The 22,172-nt window shown below is 40.8% G+C and overlaps 1 protein-coding gene across 5 annotated transcripts in view; it reads left to right on the forward strand.

Annotated features, from left to right (window-relative positions):
* Utx (Utx histone demethylase) overlaps window positions 1-22,172 on the forward strand; it is a 149,523-nt gene that overhangs the window by 109,196 nt on the left and 18,155 nt on the right. For 4 of the 5 annotated variants that reach the window (XM_033337724.2, XM_076618982.1, XM_033337729.2 and 1 more), the window contains 2 exons: window positions 12,588-12,766; window positions 16,574-16,702. In XM_033337724.2, the coding sequence (XP_033193615.1) occupies window positions 12,588-12,766; window positions 16,574-16,702 (308 nt within the window). Of the gene's footprint in view, window positions 1-12,587; window positions 12,767-15,716; window positions 15,847-16,573; window positions 16,703-22,172 lie in introns of those variants that run through there. The other variant, XM_076618983.1, reaches the window with a different exon arrangement.

The raw sequence follows: 22,172 nt of genomic DNA on the forward strand, positions 1-22,172 counted from the left end.
TCCGCTGTATGAATTATAGATATTATACAGGAGATACCTACTGTATATACTTTGCTGTATGAATTACAAATATATCGTTTCATATAGATATTATACAGAAGATACTCACTGTACATACTCTGCTGTATGAATTATAAATATTATACAGAAGATACTTACTGTATATATTTTGCTGTATGAGTTACAAATATATCGTTTCATGTAGATATTATACAGAAGATACCTACTGCACATACTTTGCTGTATGAATTACAAATATATTGTTTTATATAGATATTATACAGAAGATACTTACTTTACGGGTTTTGTTATATGAATTATAAACGTGTTGTTTCATATAGATATTATACAGAAGATAATTACTGTACATACTCTGCTGTATGAATTATAGATATTATACAGGAGATACTTACTGTACGAGTTTTGTCGTAAGAATTGTAAATACTGTTTCATATAGATATTATACAGAAGATACGTACTGTACGTACTTTGTTGCGTGAATACGTATAGAAAATTAGAGGATAAGGGTGCGTGAAACTTAGGGGAATCGTAATACTTATTTATCGTGAACGAGGAAAGCGGTGCGGAATTAAAGTTGCGTGAAAACTTTCAACTAAAATAGTAAACTCGAAGAAAAGAGTAGAGAAGGAAAGACAAATACAAATGGGACGATAGCAGAGTCATAAAACATCTAGCAAAGATCGTTGAAGGAATAAAAATTCCATCTTAATTTAATCCCGTGTCGGTTCGCGTTTAAAATCGTTTATGTACCCGCGAAGATCGGTCATTTGTTATATTTCACTTTCCCGCGTGCCAGCTTCGCTTCAATGGGATTAAAAACAGTTGCATAACCGAATAGAGAGAGAGAGAGAGAAAGAGAGGAGAAAAAGAAAGAAGGAAAGGTATATACGACACATATAAATCCGTGGTATGAGTTCATTCTACCTCGTGAGCTCTCTGAATGATACACATTTATTATCTCTTTTTTTTTCAGAGCGCAGCATAACGCGCGACTGCTTTCATATCCGGTGCATCCGCGCCTACGCTTTTTCCGCGATACCTCGTGGCCCCTTGAAAAAAGAGCGTTATTTTTGCAATTAAACGTTTGCTGATAAATTCCAGGCGCGCACACACGACGAAAAAGGTCAGAGATTTGATTTTTTAGGTCACTGAGTTATTACTTTATTCGACGTGCAGAACCGTTTTTTTCTTCTTGCTGTCCTTTCCCTCCTCTTTTCCACGTTAACGACGACGTTTTAAATTATTTTAAAGTGTATTTTTAAAGTTCGTTATACCGTGACCTTAAATAATATTCGCTGCACTAACGTATATCGTAAAGATACATGGAAATTCTAGGAATCTAAAGAATAAACAAAAAATTATCGCAATGAATCGCGTCGAATTTGCGATAGAAGCTTTTCAACTCTGTGTTACGATAGTAAAGAAGCACTTGTCGTGAACACTTTTTGCCAAAAAGTCCTGTCCTATTTGATAACGTACTATGTCACAGCCTGGTTTTTTCGATCAGCGAGTCATTGCTGTATTCGATTTATAATGTTCGATTGCCGTCTTCGAGTCGAACACCAAAGTATCCATGAAACGTGCTAAAGGAGCCGTGGAAGCTGCGATTCTAATTTTACACTAATCTAATTTTATTACCAATGTTGCGTCGAAGAATGTGTTAACAACCCAGTTATACGGTTTCCGAGAAGATACATAATAACTCTCAAGGGCTTTCGCGAATCATTGATTTCGCGTCAATCATCGTTCCAAAAATATAGATTCGTGAACTTGACCTCGTTCGAAGACAAGTCGAAGACGATTAACCAAGTCTTCCGCGAGACTTGCTCGCGAACAAACGCGGTTCCAATCGAAGAACACGCGACGAAAAACGTGACAAGTCACATCTGCCTTTCGATAGAATCTTCAAACTCGATAGATTTTTCAATGGATCTTTCCTTTTGATCTTTTTTATTAAATATGCGTGTTTGTCTGACGAACATTCGAAGAACATTAATCGTTTGCAGACTCTTGCGCGTTTATGAGAAATCTTGACGCAGAAATGTACATAATTCCAAGTACAGTATTTCACAAAAACACAATTTTCACCATCTTACCATCTTTTTTATTTACATTTCTAAGAATATCAAATATTTATCGATTGCCATATACTTTCTGCACAGTTACAGTCTGTACTTTTATGCAAATTCGTATCGTTATGAGCGTAACGAAAAAATAGGAACCTAAGCGAAATTTCACCTACGAAAGATCACGAGACGATACTTCGAGTAATTTAAATACGTATCCTCGCGTATTCAACGCCTTCTGTTTCTCTCATAAACGAGCAAACATCCGCGATCTAGCGATTACAGATACGATACCGTACAAATGCATCTCGCAGCCGCTGTATATAGCGTAAAGCGGGATGCATTTAAAACTCGCGTTACTTTCAAAAAGCAACAAAGAGAAAAATCATTTATATCCTCGCCACGGTATTATTTGGTAATAAAATCGGTGAACGTTTTGAATTTTCCACAGGCGAAACCAATAAATCGTGATTTCGTTCGATCGGGTTCGCCAGTTTAGGTCTCTGTTGAACACGTGGGCGGGCAATTCCGTGACACCATAAAGCTCTCCCTATCGCTAAGAATCGCGGCAGTACTATTATAACGAGCGCTATACGAAACGCTGACAAGGGTTACAAGCCAGGTAAACAAGAACTTGCGCGAATCGTCGGACGAGATTTAACGCGATACGCGTTAACACGGTCTGTGGGACACGGAGGTGCTTTGCTTTGCCACGGTGATGTGGTTTCTGTTAACCCTTTTATTTCACCGTGCCGTTTTTTCAAGATACAAACGATTAGCATAAATTGTGTTATATGGTTGCTCAACGATATTCGAGCGTGTCAGGTTGGTTGCACGTCGATGAGAAATCGGTGCTCGTATCGCTTACACTGGATTAATACGTAATCTCGATTATCGATTATATTTTTCTCCGCTGTTTTTGCAAATACAGGCAGACTTTATCTTTGATCGTGAATGTACACGATGTAAAGCGTAGATTTTATTTTCGCTAGAATTTTCCCTGCTACGAAAGACGTCGCGAGAGAGGCGGATTTTCTGAGATCGAAACGACATCAGCTTCGCGTTTCGTAAATTGTTTGAAAAGCAAAAAGTAAGCGACGACGAGTATACTCGCGAAGAACAGGTAACTGGTTAAGGAATAAATCTTTCTGGAAAGAAACGATATTTGTCAAGAATAAATTCTTCCAAATCGTAACGATAATATTATCGACCTAACTTCCATCTGTCGTAATCCGTTCACTCTAAAAACTGTGATAAAATCCTTACGAATGATAACGACGACGCTAACGATAACCGCGAAAAGGGAAGCAACAACAGCTTTCAGCTTTATGAAAGAGAAAAAGCAGATTTCTCTGTTGCAACCAACGCTAGGAAAATTGCATTTGTCGTGTGGGTGTCGAAATGCTGTGTTGCACGGTATAAGGACATTCGTACGATCCTGTGGAGGGAGAATGGCGCTATTATTGCGTAAGAATGGCCGGGTTACAAAGCAACTGACAACGATACGTAATATGTAACGTGAACACGAAGGTCCATATATTATACCCTGAACGAGAATGTAACGTGTTTTTGCGTCTCATTGTTGGCGTTTGTGCAACATAATAATTGCGTATGTACGTATTAGGCTCGCCTCGTAAACAACGTGTACGTGGAATTCGCTGTTACGTTCTAAAAAAAAAAAAAAAAAAAAAACGTACGTCATTCTTCATCCGGAATGTTGCGAATATTCAAAAAAAATCGTCTAATCCGTTTCCTTCTTAAATTCGATTGTCATTCGCGCGATTCCTTTTTTTCTTCAATTTCGTTCCATTTAATTTGCTTCATCTGATATTATTATTATTATTATTAACAATTATAGTTTATTGGATTTCGATCTTCTAACTTGTCTTCTCATGATTTATTTCTACGCTATCCTTGATCAGTTAGCTACTTTTGACGAGTATACTCGTCACGAAGCAACAGCAATATCTCGCGTTACGTCGAGCCCTGCCGGTAATGGAATTAAAAAATGAAACGGTCCCTTCGTTACAACTTAATTCTATATTACAACATTCACGCGTATACGACGAGTATACTCGTCGTCCCTTACTCTTTCTCAGAGTAATTTTAGGTACGCGCTTTGCAAAGAGATCGCAACAGCGAACCGATTAATCGAAGCAGTTACTACGTGGATATTAAGAGTCTACGCTAATTCCGCTATTCTAAAACCATTACGTTCTAGTGCCATTTTCTTGTTTCGTTTTTAGCGAATTCGTCTGTTGGGACGTTAACAAGTTTACACAGGATTTTGGAATTTTAATCTGCTCCTTTAGACTCTTACGATTTCTCTAACATATTCTCAACGTCTCACTTGAGATTTTCACTCGTTACTCTCGATATCCATGACGACTCGAATAAATTGACGGAATAAAAATGGTAATCGTAAAAGTCGTAGAGATTCGCAAAGAAAGAAGGTGGCCGGTGTATCATCTTGTCCGACGTCGCGAGCGTTGTCGACAAAGCGGCCATTAATAGGTCGTACCAACGTTAATTAATTTACGAGGTGCTAAAGCGGCTTGCTAGGCTCGAGGGTGCATTAAAATGCACCCTTCGTGGCTGCTGCGTCGCGACGCGCAGCATTGGCCACGCTTTTGCACGCGTTCGACGCACGAAACAGCCGGCAGCAGGAAATCCGAAATGCACCGGCCTCTATCTACGACAACCAAAGAGAAGATCCTTGCGATTCTAGCAAAGATACCGAGACTATACGTCCACTGGCGACCTCGTCGCACGGCTTTAATCGCTTCATTTACATTCCATTTCAATCAGCTTACGTTTTTTGTTCGAAAGTGCCACTCTCCCTCGCGGGACAACGTTGGCTGGCTATGTCGTTGAGTCGAGGGTCAATCGTGAACCTCTTTGCTCTGAATCGCTGCGACGTGCGCGGGTATTTTACGGTAGGTTAGGGTGAATTCGTGAAATTCATACAGTAATTCAGACAGTAATGAAATGGAATTCAGACAGTAAACTTTCCAACGGTTTCTATCCCATCGACATCATCGTCCGAACTTAAATCGCGCATTAAAACACGTCGATCAGTAGTCGAACTTATAATCGCGAATCACTAACAGTTGTTGAGGTTATTTGACGTGTAAACGGAGAAACTCGTGGATAAATTGTAAGGTAGAAAATATATTTAAATAGTAGTGTAATTATAAGTAAGAATACAATTTGAACTGGTCCAGCTGTGTTACCCTGTAACTGAAAAGCCCGAAGCCAACGTCGCCTGTCTACTGTTCGTGGTCTGTCTTCGTCGCAGTCTTTTGTCTGTACGCTGTCGATGGCTTCGGTGCTTGAGAAAACTATAAAGACCAGATGTAGAGTTTTCTTAAAAGTGGTGACCACGTCAACAATAGTAATCGCGAGTTCACCACTTCAACAAGTTGTCAACAATAGTACGTACGTACGTACGTAGTATAGTTCAACAATAGTAAGTGTTCTATCTTATCACTATCACGATAACCACCTCATACGACCAGAGCCACGGTTTCTCCAGTGACTCCACGGTGGTCACTGGTGACCAGAGCGCTTGAACTTCTTACAATTGTAAATATTGAATGAACATCGACAGTTAGGGTATTTTGAATATAACCGATAAGTAGAAGATACTTTGAGATAAAAAGTATCCCATTGAGTAATTAAACATTTTTATTAGAACATCGATAAAAAAAATGAGAACAAATCTTGCATCTAACGGTGCACTGTGTTTGCGTGCATATCTTTTAGGGGTAATCTACGAATATTATTATAAACGCAGCTTATAATCGTTTACTAATATCTTCTACACGTTTCAACCATATATTCCGCTCGTTTTGCTTACAAAGAAATAACGAATACGAATGGTCTGTTGAAATAAACGAAGCCTCGTTACGATATGTCGCTATCGACTGTTACCAAGGTGCCACGGTGGTCACCCGTGACCACCAATAAGATAAACGGTGCATTGGGGAAGAACGTCGTCTTACGTCGTCAATTTATTATTATTTTGCCATTATATGCTTTGAATAATAAAAATAGTCCCGTGACGTCCTCAGCGAAACGTGTGATTTCGGCGTGGCAGTCAAAGTGTTAAGAAGAATCGGAGATTAGAAAATAGGACGTTAGAAGAAATGAAATTAAACGATAGAAAATGAATTCCTACGCGATCCTGCGGATTCTGAGTCAGCTGTTTGTTTCTGTCTCGACATTCGCGACGAAGAATAGGTTCATGTACGATCATTCTACGCGATCATCTATTCTTTTTGTATATTTGGAGGTCCACTTGGAAGCATATCTATCGAATCTGTTCGACTTATCAAAGTTGAAGGAACCTTGTCGCGATATTATTTCTACCAACGTGTCTACTAATGAAATTATCGTTAACGTATCTGTGAATGAAATATGAGAAATCGAAACGTTTCGTTGGCTAAAACCTTGGCACAAAATTACGTAAATTACGAAAGTTTTCGTCTTCTCAACACCAAGAAGACGATAACGTTCCCAGTTTCAGTGGGAGAATAAAATCTTACTGCGTTCGAACTCCGTCGTTACAAATAAACAGTAAAGAGTAGCGATTTAAAAAATGTCTGTGTGGATAATGAACTATAAAAATATAGAAATTGCTACATCGTCGCGATTAGATACCTTAAATGTTTTCACAGAGATTACTAAAGTAGTTTTTATCTTGTATATTTATAGCAACTTTGTCCGCAACTACCTTGTTTTATCTCTTGACATACAACTGTTCTGTTTTTACAAAATAGTAGCACAGTTAGTTCTTAGAATTAGACTTAGCGCTACAAAGTTCGATTTCCAGACAATAATTTGAAGAAGGGGATACTTAAGGTAAATAAATAAAATACTTTATAGTAATTTTATTCTCGGTATACATCGGTATCCGAGAATGAATAACGTTTCTTCGAATAACGTGGCTTCGTTGACATATAGCAGCGTTGCAAGTTGTAGAAAAACCAAACGTACGTATATTTTACGACAAAAAAAAAGAGGAGCGAAAAGAAAAATGTTTATTTCGATAATATTTCCAATCTACGTCGTAAAACGCAATTTCTTTGCATTCGAAAGCGATCGATCGCTGGCCTGACGATTTTAATTTATATCGATATCGATTATTACAGGAAAAATCAATGTCTCATTATTCGATAAGCATTCTTTCGTTCCTTATTTTTCTTCTCCACCCAAGATATTCGACGTTTGTAACGATAAGGAAATATATTTAATAAGATAAATTGGTATATATTGAAATAAATACCTATCGATAGCGAATCTAGAAATAATACAGAAATACAGAAAATCAGTAACGAACGTATAGAGTAAATTTGCATATTTTAATTGACATCTTCCTTTGATATTTCCCTTGAAATAATATGATCGATATCGCTTCAATTTCTTCTTCCGCCTTATACATCATAATCCTTTAGATTAAGCCTCAAGAATTTGCTACGTTTTGCTAAAACAAATAAAATGACAGTAAAAGAAAATCTATGAAATACGTGGCTAAATACATTTGTCAGTGCAGATTGTTTATGTTTGTCCATTAAATAACACAAGCGTGTCGAAAGGGTTAGAATTTATCTCCAGCTGCGTTTACCAGAGTGTTAAAACACGATGTCGCTCGTAAAACGTGAAAAGTATAGCACAATTGTTACGGTTGCTGCTCGATTTATCGATCTGTATTTTTTTCGATCCGCATGATGAATATCAACGTTGGACAGCCACAGCCGGGTACACGCTGTTCCACGCCGGCTGAATCGATGTTTCAACCTATAAATACACCCAGGTCAATGGCAGAGCGGCCAACAAACAACGACATCGACTTGACAGAATCAGTATCGGTTTTCGTTTCTGTTTCATCATGGTTGAGATAGGTCATCGGTCGCGGATCGATTCCGCTTATTCTAGTCTTGGAGAGTTGGAAGGATTCTGCTGGCTTGGCGTAAGACGTAACGACGTCGATGATATTTATAAAATCCAGATATCAGCGTTGAAATGTTCACGTTCGAATAATTTCTGACACGCGAGTCTCCGACGTTTCAAAATTTCGAGATTCGTGTCTTGTATTTCCTGCGGAAAGCTTATTTTTATTTTACTGATACAGCGCGTGAATAATTACAGACCCCAGCCTGTCTTTGGATGTTTCACAACGTCGACAACAAAATGAAGAAAATCTCTCGTAAGATCTCGTTTCGTATTTTAAATTGAAAAGGAAAACCGAAGACGAAGAAGAACGTCGCTTTCGACCAAGTCTGAGAAGAATTGAACTCTAACGTAGAATTAACATCGCCGATCAATTAGCCCAGCTTCTGCTATTTAATTCTTATTCTTACGTACTTTGTGTCCTGCCAAAGGATTTTCAATTTGTACAACGTCGGCCAATGACCACCGAGCCAGAATTCCAAGCTGAATTTACAAGCGCGCGAAATTCAAAAATGGCGCGCGGCCTACGAAAGGCTGGCAACGACTTTCGTTGCCATCCGTCGTGCTTTCGTTGCCGGTAGATATCGAACGTTTCTCGCGAGCATATTTCGCAACACTGTCGAGTCAGTGACATTTCTGTCTCTCCCACACAGCCAGCCGACCGCGTGTAACAGTGACTCATTGCCGAAGACAACGAACCCCGAAAGGAAACGCGAAGTGAATGAAACGATGAATGAATAGCTTCTCGTGAATGAATTTACTACCGCCTTTACGCCAAGGCAACCGACCGATCTCTTTGCCTTCCCCGTTTCCATCTCGTACTTCTCATCCTCTTTATTTTTTCTCCGTTTTATTTTTTCTTTCTTTCTTTCTTTCTTTTTTTTTATCTCGGCCGTTCTACTTCTCATCGCGCTAGGGAACGACAGTCGGGCTTCGATTAATTTGTCGTCGTTGTGCTAGCCGCGGAATTAATCTTCCCGTTACTTCCATTCCTCCTTCTCCGGCTTCGGTCTTTTTGTCAGCGACGAAACAATGGTGTCTGTCTCTTGCTTTATCGCATCGTACGACGTCTCTGCACGCTTCGCTTTTTCACCTCTCTTTGGAGTAGCGGGCTTCTGTAACAGGTTCCAGGATAACTTTCGAGAAGGTCGGTCATTTTTCTAACGTCACTATGAGATCTATCGTCGTATAATTCTCTTTCTTTAACTCGTTCCAGCTATATAATGGCACGGTAGATTGCAAGAGATCATTTTTTCAAAGATCCTGTTCGGTACCGTGATTTTTCTAACGTCGCTATCATATGTATTATACCGATGCGGTGTCTAATTCTTAACGATAATAATTTTTTAACTCCTCCGAGTGTAACGGTACACGATAGGTCGTACGAGATAATTTTTGACCAGATCGGTTATCCGAATTTTTCCAATGTCCATGTGAGATCTATCGCATCTTGGTGAACGAATTTTCACGTATGCGATGATTCGTCGCGATGATACATCGTCGTACGCGTAAACCAGGTCAATGTGAAAAGTTTCCGTAGGTAGGAGTTGCTTTATTCGTTGTTTCGTCATTGTCATTTCGCAAACTTCTCGATCTAAACTCGTAACAGTGACAGTATGAATTCTGACATTAGTAGCAGATTTGTCACGCTATTTGCATATTTCTATTGGCGTAAATTTCTATTGTAAAAGGAGCAGCGGGAACTCGATCGAAAGTACGATTCACTGGCACATCCGATAGATATATGCGATCCTGTTTCATATGAGACCGAGCAGAGTATTACTCAATCCGCGTACGTCGATTTAACGCTGGCTTTCGTCCAGAGACTCTAAAAGCCGAAACAAAATGACGACGACCGACATCGCGCGACTTGGAATTCCAGTTTGACACTTGCCAAACGGTTCGTTAAAGCCGATGATTCATTGTTCGTGGCGAGAACAATCGCGATAACAATGTGACCAGCGTATAAATAGAGTGAGAGAGAGAGAGAGACTTCTTAGGCATTAGATTCGACTTAATTTAACTTGTAATTATCGTAATTATCGGATCGCGGGTTTTTATGCAAATTCGTATTTCTATTAATAAAGAGAATATGTTTGTGAAGGACAGAAGTAAAGAAATGAATTACATACAAAGATCTTTTTTCAACCTCTAAATAGCAGTTGTAACTGGTAATTCAGAAATCAATTAAATTCCTATTACTGTGTTATAATCGATTAAACTATTATTACGTGTCAGATAAGATTTATACATCATGTAGATTTTATCTAGAAACGCGTACGTGTACAGATGGAAAATAAATAAATAAAAGGAAATAGATTTCGTCATATGTCAGAAACGATACACACGCTATTGCATTACCGAAGTCGGCTTCTAACGTAGTACGAAGATACGCAAGAAAAATAATCAATCATTTGGAACACACGAAATAATTAAGTGGTAACTGTCTGGTACAAAATATTGTGCAATATATCGCAGAAAATAATTTTACACAAAAGAACCATTGCGAGACTGTCTTTTTATAAAAGAAGCTATACTTTCGCAAGCTTCTTTTACATCGGTCGATTCTTCGTCCGATACCAACGAGCTTCCATTTGAAACATTTTCTGTTAAGCTATCTTATTTTCTCTACCCATCGCAAACTGCCGTATCTAAAATTCTACTAGAAGACAAAAGTTTCAGTGGAAAAATCGCCTTGAACTTCCTCCTGAAAACATGCCTTTTGGTAAGTCTGTTTAACGCGCAATCGTCGCGAGGAAACGTTGATTTGCCACTTTCTTACTCAGCGTAGAATCAGGTCGGGTTCGCTTGGTTCGCAGCGTGTCTCGACCGACTGAACACACGCACCGTGTCATTTGCAACTGCACGATCGTTATTGTTGCTTGTCCATCGGCCGTCTCTATGGTTATCGTTGCAACCCCAGACGCGGTTGTCGCGTGACAAGCCAGAATACCACCAACCACTTCCTGTTCATCCTCGTGCACGCGCGCGATGCACGCGATTACGCGACAAAGTCCCTCGCGTCAACCTGTTTCTTAACAATGAATTTTTAACGAGCCACGATTTTTATCGAGCAGTCGTTCAGTCCACAGCTTCGCGAACTATTACTGGGCCGAGACCCACTTTCGAAAACGTTGTTCTTCGCGACCCACTAGAAGATCACGCCAGGTGTAGTAGCCTGACTACGGATTTTTGTACGCATTTACGAGAAATCTGAATGTTTTGTATTCGTAACGCAATAAGAAAGCTTCAGTTGAAATATCTGCTGGACCAATGGTTCTTCGAGGTTCGTTGAAGAAGATTGAAATAATCTTCTGTAGAGAATATTGAGCTGCGTCGATCAACCTATTAAAAGATACATATGGTGGCGTTTAAAAAGACAAAGTCCACGTGGTCTTTACGCGGCCACCTACAAAAAGACGAACAACATGAAAACGCGACGCATCTCCTTCGAAGCTATTCAGCTTTTATCCTAAAACATTTGCCGATATAATTAACAGTATGAAAATTATTATTATATCGTATTATTCATTTTTGCTTGCTAGAAAATGTGATCGATTTACGTGTGTAGATTTCTCGTTCACACTGTCAACCTTCGATCACGATATACACATAGAACATCGCATTTATACTTGAACTTACTCTAAATTGTACTCTCAAATTCTATCTTATATTTTTATTGCACACTCCCTCTCCCTTAGGCTTCCCATAGGAAACCTAACTGTTCTCTGTTCTCTGCCCAACGATATTCCTTCTTCTACACTCTTGCTTCCTTGTTTCTAAGCTCCGCAACTGTTCCATTGTCTCTTCTGCGTCTCTTCCATTTCTTCTGTGATTCCTTCTAATGTTACGCTCCTGTCCTCCACGTTCTCCCAGTCAGTCGTTTTAGTGTTCCTACGAATATTACACGTACGATTATATTCATAACGAAGGTAGACGCAGCGGAGGTTGTCCTGAAGGCACGAGGTCCGCGGATCTCGAGATCCCGAGGGGAATTGAGAATGAAGAAGCGATGGCTAGTAAAGAGAAAGCAGAACAAGAGAGAAAAAGAGAGGGAGAACAGAGAAGAAGGGCCAAAGATTAGCGAATAGTTTTATACTATACTTATAGTTTTGTATCACCAGTCCTTACATTTTTTACACTTTACTGTCAGAGTTCCGTACTTGATATTTCCGTGTGAATCTGTACGCGTCGTTCAGACTTGGCCTCTTCGAGGGTACAAATAGTAAAGGCATAGATAAGAAACTAAGGAACGCGAAAGGTACGTTCCAAGATCGGGTTTGAGTGATAGTTTTTAAGCGTAAATGTTAAGTACGAGAGATGTGAAAGGTTCTTGACAGTTGCAAGTAAACGATAAGGCTAAATGGAAGAAAACTGTAACTAAAAATCGGGAAACTCAACTCGTATCGATGAAGATCGCGAATTTCCGTAAATCGTGACCGGGATAAACTTTGTCTCACGGTGTGTCGATCAAGGGATAGGTTGATGCAATAGAATGGTAATTTCTATTTATTCGATTGAAATTGTATTCGATCGTTATCATTGCAGGGCCGTGAAAGCATTCCAGCAGGTGCTATGGGTGGAACCAGGATTTCCACGAGCCTGCGAGGTTCACCTACGGCTCGGCTTAATGCTGAAGGTCCACGCTGACTTTGACGCCGCCTTGAAGCACCTGACACTCGCTCTGATCGATGCCACGACACCTGCCTCCTTTTCCAAGCTCGAAAGTAAGTTCTCGGTTTTCTTCGCCCCCTTTACGATCGCCTACGCGTCTTCCACCTTCCAAAAAACATAATTCACGCGGAACAGCTGCCCACCGTAAACCGCGCATTTTTACTCCCGAAATCTTACTCCCATACCATATGTTGGCTTCCTCGTACCGCCTTCCTTCCTCTTCGCACACTAACACGATACTCGTGCAAGAACTCGCGAATGTCGAGGCTCGACTATCGCGAATTACGAGTACGAAGGATAATCGTAATATATAACGAGGAAGAAGGATTTTGGTTTATTTAATCGTCTTGCAAAAGACGAAAGACTATGGACGTGAAAGGATTTGAATTTTTCTGACGATTCGAAACGATACTCGAGATATATCGTGATAATCGAAGAACTTGTGCGACGAAAGCCATTGGGAATGAGCAGCTTTTGAGGGAGAAATGTCTTCTTCGGATCGATTTAATTCGTCACAGAAATATCTGGTTTCCAAAGTGTATCGTTGTAGCGAAAAAAGATAATTTTTGTTAAAATACACGGAGACTTTCACTTTTCACGGAACTCTCGCTTTTCATGGACGCCTCATTAAAGAGAGGACGAGCTTTGCGGCATCTTAAAAATTAAAAGCCGTCGAGATCTCGCTCTCTTGGATATCGGGTTATGCGAACCACTTTCACTCCAACTTGTCGATTGATGCAAAAAGTCATTAAACTCGTGCAGTCGATCACTCTAGATTTACATTCTCTGTGTTCTATATCGCAGTTGTCGAATGTCAATAGGAGAACTTGCAGCAGCAGAAAAATCCATCGATCGCGTCAACAGACTTCGATCGATCAATTTCTTAAAAATAGAATCTTCGATATCGAGAGAATAGATCGTTCTGTTGTCCGATATTTAAAAAAAAAAAAAAGCTACGTACTCTCTACTTTCCGAATAAGCGATCTTTTTCTTCCGCTTTTATTTTTACTTCAAATTTTGTGTCGTCGTAAGACAGTGTGATTAAACGACGAATCTAATATACTCGAATTTGATCGATCGATCTATGAATGCTTTAATCAATTTCGTAGCCACTGTAAATCCGTGAAAAAAACAACGCGATCGTTCGTTTCAATTTCTCAAATACAATGATGTTTTATTTGAAAGAAAGTTCATCGAAATAAAAATTCTAGAGCGCGAGAAACAAATCGTTTTTTTTTGCCACCGAGCATTTCAAATTTATTCGACGTTAAATGTTCCAACGGATTCGATCGATCCATCAAATGTGCAAGTTATTAATCTACCTGCGGAGAAATGGAAAAAGCAAGCGGATGAAAAGTTCCTATGGGACGGCGGATGGTGCAATAATTCCGACGATTTTTCCCCTGCACGCTTTTAATACGTTATTTAAAATGGCACAATGAAATCGATACTTTCGCCGCGTGAAAAGCGCCTATTACATACCTGCGCGCCACGTCTTGACAACGTCTAGATGCCAGACCTTTTGCTCGCGTTCCGCTTCGAACTTGACCCCCTTTTTCCCAACGTGATACAGCGATTCTCGTGTCACGTATGACCTACGATAACACGTATGGCGTAGTGGACGACATTTAAGGCGCGTTAAACGCTTACCCTAACGATTTTTCTTCAATTCACCTGCCACTTAATTTAACGTTGCGTTCGTGATACCTCGTAACCGTGTTTCCACGGTTTCTCTCTCTCTCTGTCTTTCTGTCTGTCTCTCACTTTCTATTGCACCGTGTGAGAGTTTCGTTTACTTTTATTCTTCCTCCGTCTTTTACGCGCCCCGTTCTGTTAAATTCAAATTGTAGAACAATTGAAAAAATGAACCGATAGAATAAATAATTAAATAAAGCAGATTGATGGCGAATAACGTAGCGGATATGAAAAGAAAAAGGAGAAGAAACGGTTACGGTAGATAATTAATTAACCGGTATGAAAAATTACCTAATTTTTATGGTTCGTATGGAATATAAAAGCAGGTCGTTTAACTTGGAAAATATTGGGTGAGATTCGTTAATCGGTCGATTTATTCGATTTATTCGCGGATAACATTTGGAGATTGGAATTGTTGGTTTTCGTTTGACACGTACGTAGCTTTTAAAGTTGCAGTATTTGCAACGCAGTTGGAATTTACCGTTCGACACGGAACATCGTGTTTGTTAAATGGTTAAGCTGTGACTGTAGGTGCGCTAGCTACTAGGAATAAATTCCGAATCGTCGATTAAATATTAAATAGCGGTGGTATATGTACGTACGGGGTACGTAGTGACTGGATTCTACGTAACGATTTATCAAGCAACAGAAGTGGAACAGAACGTTAAATCTTAAACGATAACGGGAATCTCCGTCAGTTTTCCCTGTTGGAGTTTCATCTCGTCGCGTAGCGTCACTTCGAATTACCAAGAAGCAGCAATGAGTCAACCGGGACTCGACTAGTTCTCTGTCCTGCTGTTTGAAGTTTAAATTTAGCGTAGAGAGTAAAAATAACGGCGCCGCGGATACGAGCCGTTGGATGTTATGAGAGAACTTGATTCTCGCAGGCGATCGATTCTAATCGTTCAACAGCGTGTGTTACCGTTCGAAATATTATGGCAGCGAATTAATATTTTACCCGCGACTATGTTCCACCACTGAGAAGATGGCGCAAGAATAATAAAAGCTTTTTCATTCTTAATGGCTGAGCGTGCAAGTTAATGGACATTACGGACAATAATAATTAACGATATTAATCATACGCTTAACGGGTTTAATAGACTAATTAAAGAGCGATGATAAAATATTCAAATTGAGTCATACGGAAGAGTGATTCACGATTCAAACGATTACCACGATCCCATGCTCACGGGGAATCATTTCCGTTTACCGAGAAATTGGTTCTTCAGCCAAGCGAAGTTGTGTTTATGAAATGAGGCGAACATAAAAGCAACGACCCATTGAGATTTCAAGTCAGTTTGGTGTCTGCCAACGATCTAAACGATAGTACGTATTTGCATACTATAGTTAGATCAAAGGGAGGAATGCAACTTGGAATTAAAATACGCAAACGAAAATATAGAAAATCGACGGATCGTTGAAAGATTGAAATTTTCATGTAAGTATTATTGTTCTACGCTTTGTGTTATTCCATTGGTCAATCGTAATTGCCACGGTGTTATTTTAAATCAAGGAAATTTCATTTGTAATTATTGGAAAATGTTATATTATATACACGCGTATGGCTGTTTTTTATTTTATTCGAATATTAATTTAAAAATAAATTCTCATCAGAGATGTCAGCTTTCGAGTGCACTAATTGAAATCATAATGGAAACAGAACATGCAATTATCGCGTTTTTCATTCAATATGTATATTTCTTGTAATTATGACGCATAATCAATAATATGCAATTTGTGTAAACACCATGTCTCTTGTTTAACATATTCAAATTTCCACCATAACGTTGCAAAGCCAAGCAGGCTATTACATAGTTGATAAATGCAGCTGTACAAAGAATTAATTAATTATTCATAGTTTTCGTATTCTACCGGTAATAGCAAAGTGCGCGAGTATCGATGAATTATTATACGCACATGATTAAATTGCAAATATACGATACGGTATTATTATTACTTCGAATCGTGCTGTCCGTTCTTCCTCTTCTCAACGAATATTTTATCAAGCATATTCTTCGTTAAGTTTGCAAATTCGTACGAACAATTCGTAACGTAATTTGACAATAACGCGTCTGAAATAATCGGCGATTACCAGGTCTACGTATCGTTAATCGTATCCCACGTGCTCGATATTAAACCGATGTCTTTCTTTTCCGCTGTTACAGTAAAATTTCACATAGCCCATTTGTACGAGGTCCAAGGGAAATATCGCCTTGCCAAGGAGCATTACGAGGCATTGCTCAAGGAAAAGACTCTGCCTTCTCATCTGAAGGCCGACATTTGTCGTCAATTAGGTGAGTCACGACCATCCTTAACTATAAATAATAAACGTTAACGACTGCCGTTGAATTTACCGTTAGAACAAAAAACTATCGCCACGCCAATGTAACTACCGTAGCGAATGTAGAGCAATTGATCAACTCCGAGAATATTAAACGTATCGTTATAGCGTTACTCTCGTAGCGACTGTGAACGTTCGATGAAAGAACGTTCGATTGAAAAAAAAAGAAAAAAAAGAGGCTCTTTATTGGAAAATAATGGTACCACGTAGAAAAACGTTTCGTAGCTACTGCACACGAATGCCGCCAGTCAAAAATGCCAACCTCGTGCTCCGCCAAGGTAATTAACCCTACAACCCTTTTATACCCACGCAAAATCACCAGCACGCGAATCGTTTTTCTCCTCGCCAGCTGTCAGCTCCTCGCGACGATTCGGCTTAAGGGCCGAGCCGAGTGTACGAGCAAGTAGCAGACACGTGTATTGATTTATTCCGGGTTGGGGTGGCCTGGCGATGAGATGGGGCAGCGAACGCTGGCAACAGAGTGGGGACAAGGGAGAGGGTGCGTATTCGAGCGAGAGAAGAAAGCTGGAAGAGCGACAGAGAGAGAGGAGAGATCGAGAGAGAGAGAGAGAGAGAGAAAGAGAGAATCGAATTCGATAAGGAAACGAGATTGTGGGAACTTCTCTACCCCGTCAGCCTTTTCCAACTTATCTTTCTTTGCTCCTCCTTCTCGTTCCTCTTCTTGTTTGCATCAATTGGTCACGTTTTCTCCCATTCGAGGCTAATTTTCTCGCGTTCCTGTTTTCCGTTATTTTGCCATCGCGTCTCCGTGGCGAACCGCCAAATTTCGATTCTGGCTCGGTGAACCGTCTTCGAGCGAGGATCCGCGGATGCGTCGCGACGCGTGCACACCGCCCGCTGTATCTTTCGCAGCCGCGTTATTAACTCGGTACAGCGCGGATTAAAGCGGTTGTTAAGCCGGCGAAGACCGTCGACTCGTGGAATTACAGAATCGTAGCCCAACCGGGCTACTACACGAGCGTTTAATCGGTGAATCCTCTTCCGAGCACCGTTCAATTTCAATTCGAGTCGCGTGTTTGCGTCCGACCGTCTGTTGCTTTTAATATTCCCTTTATCGATTTACATCTTCTCGATCAAGTATTTCATCGTTTATCTACAACCTAATTTTATATTGCAACGAACACGCATACTCCGTGTTCGACGAGTATACTCGACGTTTACCTTCTGCCACGCGTTTTAGTTTACTCGCCTGCTGAAGTTTCAACGAGCTCCTAACTGATCAATCGTAGAATAAAAGTTACGCTTGTGTCATTCCCGTTTCTCGAGCGAACAAACGTAGAAGAGATTTTCGTGCAAAATATCGGGCTGGCAACTAAGCGATTGCGGCCTGTGTCATTACGACCTGATGACAAAATCCGCAATCACTTAGTTGCCGAGCCAACAGAACAAGGCCATGCTCGAAATTTTCCAACCGATGTAACATCCGTCCGTACGTTCGTCTGCCTTTGACGATAGTCCATTTTCCGATGAAAACCGGGCAAAGGACGCAAGAGGCGAAGAAGAAAGGTTGAAATATATCGAAAGTGGCGATGCATTAAGGCCGAATTCTCTCCGCAGCCGGATCGTGAAATGTGTGTTGCGAGCGTGCTCGACTGCCGTTTAATGAGATGGTACGTGCTACGTGACACGGCAGGTAGAACCGAAACATTATACAGGTCAAGCTGCACGTCGTGCTGACCTACTTGCGCGTTACAAATCCCTCGGCAAAGCGGAAGGCTGCGCAGAGGAGCGAAGAGGGCTGAATAGAAACGCCTCAAAGGAAACGGCGAGGATCCTTGCTCGACCCATCGAGGGGAGAACGACTCTCGCTTTCACCGTTTCGATGACCAACCTCCGAATTATTAGGTTGCCTGGTGGGAGGGAGGGGGGGAGCGAAAGAAGATTTGAAAAATATTTCGGGCCTGAGAAGAAAAAGACGCGTAGAGGCAGCTCGGAAATTTCGTACGAGGAAGCTAGATTTTGTGCCGAAAGGAATACTTCTTTCGAGAATGTTAACACTGTGTTACGATGTTAGCGTAATTTAATTTAAAATCGTACGGTCGTCTAACTTTATGTAAATTCCTATATTAACGAAAATTCAGAAACTGATTGAAGTTTAATTTAAAATCGTACCTTCGCTTGTTCGCCCAACTTTATGCAAATTCTTATATCGTCTGATTAAATTCAATTTTTGAAGCCGATCATTTGACCGGCACTGGCGTTCGGGTCGATGCTACACTGTTACCTTAGCGCGAGGAAATGCACACGTACGTATAAAGAGAAACGATTTTTGGAAACGTACGCACACGCGTGTGAGCCTTCTGCAAGCTAAACCGACCAGCAGCATATTTTATTAATTCCTTGATTTCACTTCGCTGGACTCGATTTCCAATGCAATTTCGTTATCCTTGATTTTCGTGCCGTTTGAAATCATCGGTGTCTTCCTTCTGATTTCGTTCGTATCGCGAACCTAAAGCCGCGATAGAACAAATTCATCGTAAGGTCTTTCGTTAATTTTTCTATCGATGCGCGCAACTCTCGATGATCGGATTCCCATTGGATAAATACCGAAGTGAAGAATAAAAGATAAAATATGTGACAAGCGAAACGATACAAATAAAAGGTATCTGAATATCTACGACGATAGTCTGACGAGTATGGCGATGAAGGAAACCCCAGTATCTCAAATCTATTAATAATAACGCGGACGAATCTCGATAAAACGCGAATTCGTACGTAAGATCGCGGCCTGGAATCGAACAGCGAAAAAAGCGAACGTCATCAGGGGCGCAATAAAATGCCATTACATCGGCACGCGGCTCCGACATCTGGAAATTTCGCTTCGAAGACGAAGCCGATATCCTACCCCGATAATTTAAATGCCTTCGTGACGAGGCTCGACCTCGCGTCTCTTCCTTCCTCGCTTCTTAACGCGTTTATTACACACGAAGCGAAACAAAGAGGGGGAATAAAGAAGGCAAGGAAAAGAATCCGGAAGCACGAGCGAGTAGCGGGCGATACGCGAAATTTCAAGGAAAGCCGGAATTCCAAGTATTTGCTGCGCTTTCTCCCGCACGATGAAACAGGTCGATAACTCACGTGAGAATTCGCGGTTACGATGCCGTAGCCTGGAAATTTACAAAACGAACCCGAGCATTTTCTACGATACAATACCATAATCGTCGTATGTTTACCGATAATAATATACCATAATCGCGTCTGGCGAAGTGTAGCGACAGCCAAAGCTCCGCCAAAAGCCTGTAAGCTTCCGCGACAAACCAATCCTCGATAATCACAAAGTTGTCGTATCAAAGCAATAAACTACCGAACGTAAACTTGTGTCAAACTGAAACGCAACGTCGAAGGGTCGACCGTGTTCTTTCTTCCCAATCATTTTCATCCCCGAGAAACGTAGCAGAGTCGAGGTTCGCGTTGAGAACACGTCCGTGAACACGTTGCGGACTGCACAGCAAAATGCTAGCTATACAGGGTGGTTGGTAACTGGTGGTACAAGCGGAAAGGGGGGGGGGTGATTCTACGCGAAAAAGGAAGTCGAAAATATAGAATAACAATTTTTCGTTCGAGGCTTTGTTTTCGAGAAAATCGACTTTGAATTTTCGCTCGGTACGCGTGCGATACGTTGTAACGGATCTCACTGTAGATCGTTGTCTCGATGGAAAAATTAAAAAAAAAATTTATTTTATATTTTCGACTTCTTTTATCGCGTAGAATCACCCCCTTTCCGCTTGTACCACCAGTTACCAACCAGCCTGTATAATTCGATAAACGTATATCGAATGGAAATTGTAAATCGAAACGAACCTTCCCAGCGATCTTTTCGATCTTTTCAATCTTTTCAATCTCCTCAAACGCTGCAAAAATACGCGACGATTCAGGCTATACGCTTGTCAGACCATACGGTGCACAAAGTGTCAATTTAGTCGATTGGCGAGCGATTTATTAACTCGCCGTGCTTCAACATCGAAATTTTGGTCCGAGTGGTTCGACGAAAAGTGGCTTAGGGCGCTGGATGCAAATTTCTAGACCTTTCCGATCGATCAAATCTGCAACTCGATCGTACCGATACCGGACACTTTTTACGCACTAAAGCGCTTAATTTAGCAGCAAGTGGCGACTCGCGTCACTCGACTAAATTACGTGGACGTGTCCGTGCGAGCCTTTACGGGTTCCAAAGGGTACAGGACTCTTTTACAACCTGTTTACGGCTTCTCGCGTGTCCACGTTGGGACCGGTTCGATATACGTTGCTTCTTTTTCTTCTTTCTTTTCCTTTTCTCCTTCAACCGCGATTTCTTCCTTTCGTCCGCACCATAAACTGGCGCTCCGTGTTGACAGAACTTCAAAATCGTCGATTCGCAATTTAAGGAACTGAGAAACGCGCCTTTTAAACGCATTCCACGTATCGTGACCCTCCTCTCCTCGGGTCAATTTCACGCGCTTTTCCGCTTGAACGTCCTATCGTCCGGAGGCTCCATTCGTAGACCAATTGTTTCCAAACTCTCCGACTTCGACGTACGAACGAAACGCGATAACCTCCGGAGGAGAGAATCGCCGCGAATGCACGCGAACGACGAAGAGCGCAACGAATTATTCGTCTTGTCGTTTGATCGATGTTTCGCCATTCCGTCAAATTTGACACGCGACCGACGCAAGGAGCGCTGCGAAAATGAAGGATCGACGAAAGGTTGAATATTTCAAGCGTCTTAGGAATAAAAATGCCTGAAAAAGCGAAGAACCCGTGGCAGGGACGGTTTGTTCAACAGAAGACACTTTTATAGTGACGTCTCTATCCGGACGGACAATGATCGGTCAATAAAATACCAGAACCGGGACGCTGACTTCGTCGAAGATATACAACACGTCTGTCGCAGTAGACGATTATTATATGCAAATAATTATGTTACAAATTATGTGCAGCCAATTGGAAAAGTTTTACGACTGTTTACATTTAACGCCTCTTCATAAATCTCGCCTTTGTATAATTCCAAGTAGGTTCATGGGCAAGAGGAATATTCCAGCGTTGAATTTATTTTCTAAGGCTCTTTCGTGCTTCGTATTCCGCTTCTGGTCTCGGCTTCCTCTTCCTTTTTTTGCATTTCACAGGTTTGCGAATCGAGATTGTAAGGATTATTGGGATGCTTTCGAATGAAAAATTCAGAAGTTGAACTTTTATGAGCAATTACGAGAGCCATAAATTACACGTGAAATTCGTTTAGATGAATTAGTTAGTACCGTTACGTAAATGTCCGTTTACAAAACTAATTGTAAGTTGAATGGCTGGAATCGAGGACGATAATTACAACGTAATATATAGCGGCTTTAATTTGGCTGACCTCCATTCCATACGAATTTGGAACGGATTACAATATTGTTATTAATACGACTTCAATCGACATTGATCGC

The sequence above is a fragment of the Bombus vancouverensis genome, chromosome 5 (assembly GCF_051014615.1).
Source record: "Bombus vancouverensis nearcticus chromosome 5, iyBomVanc1_principal, whole genome shotgun sequence".
Taxonomy (NCBI): domain Eukaryota; kingdom Metazoa; phylum Arthropoda; class Insecta; order Hymenoptera; family Apidae; genus Bombus; species Bombus vancouverensis.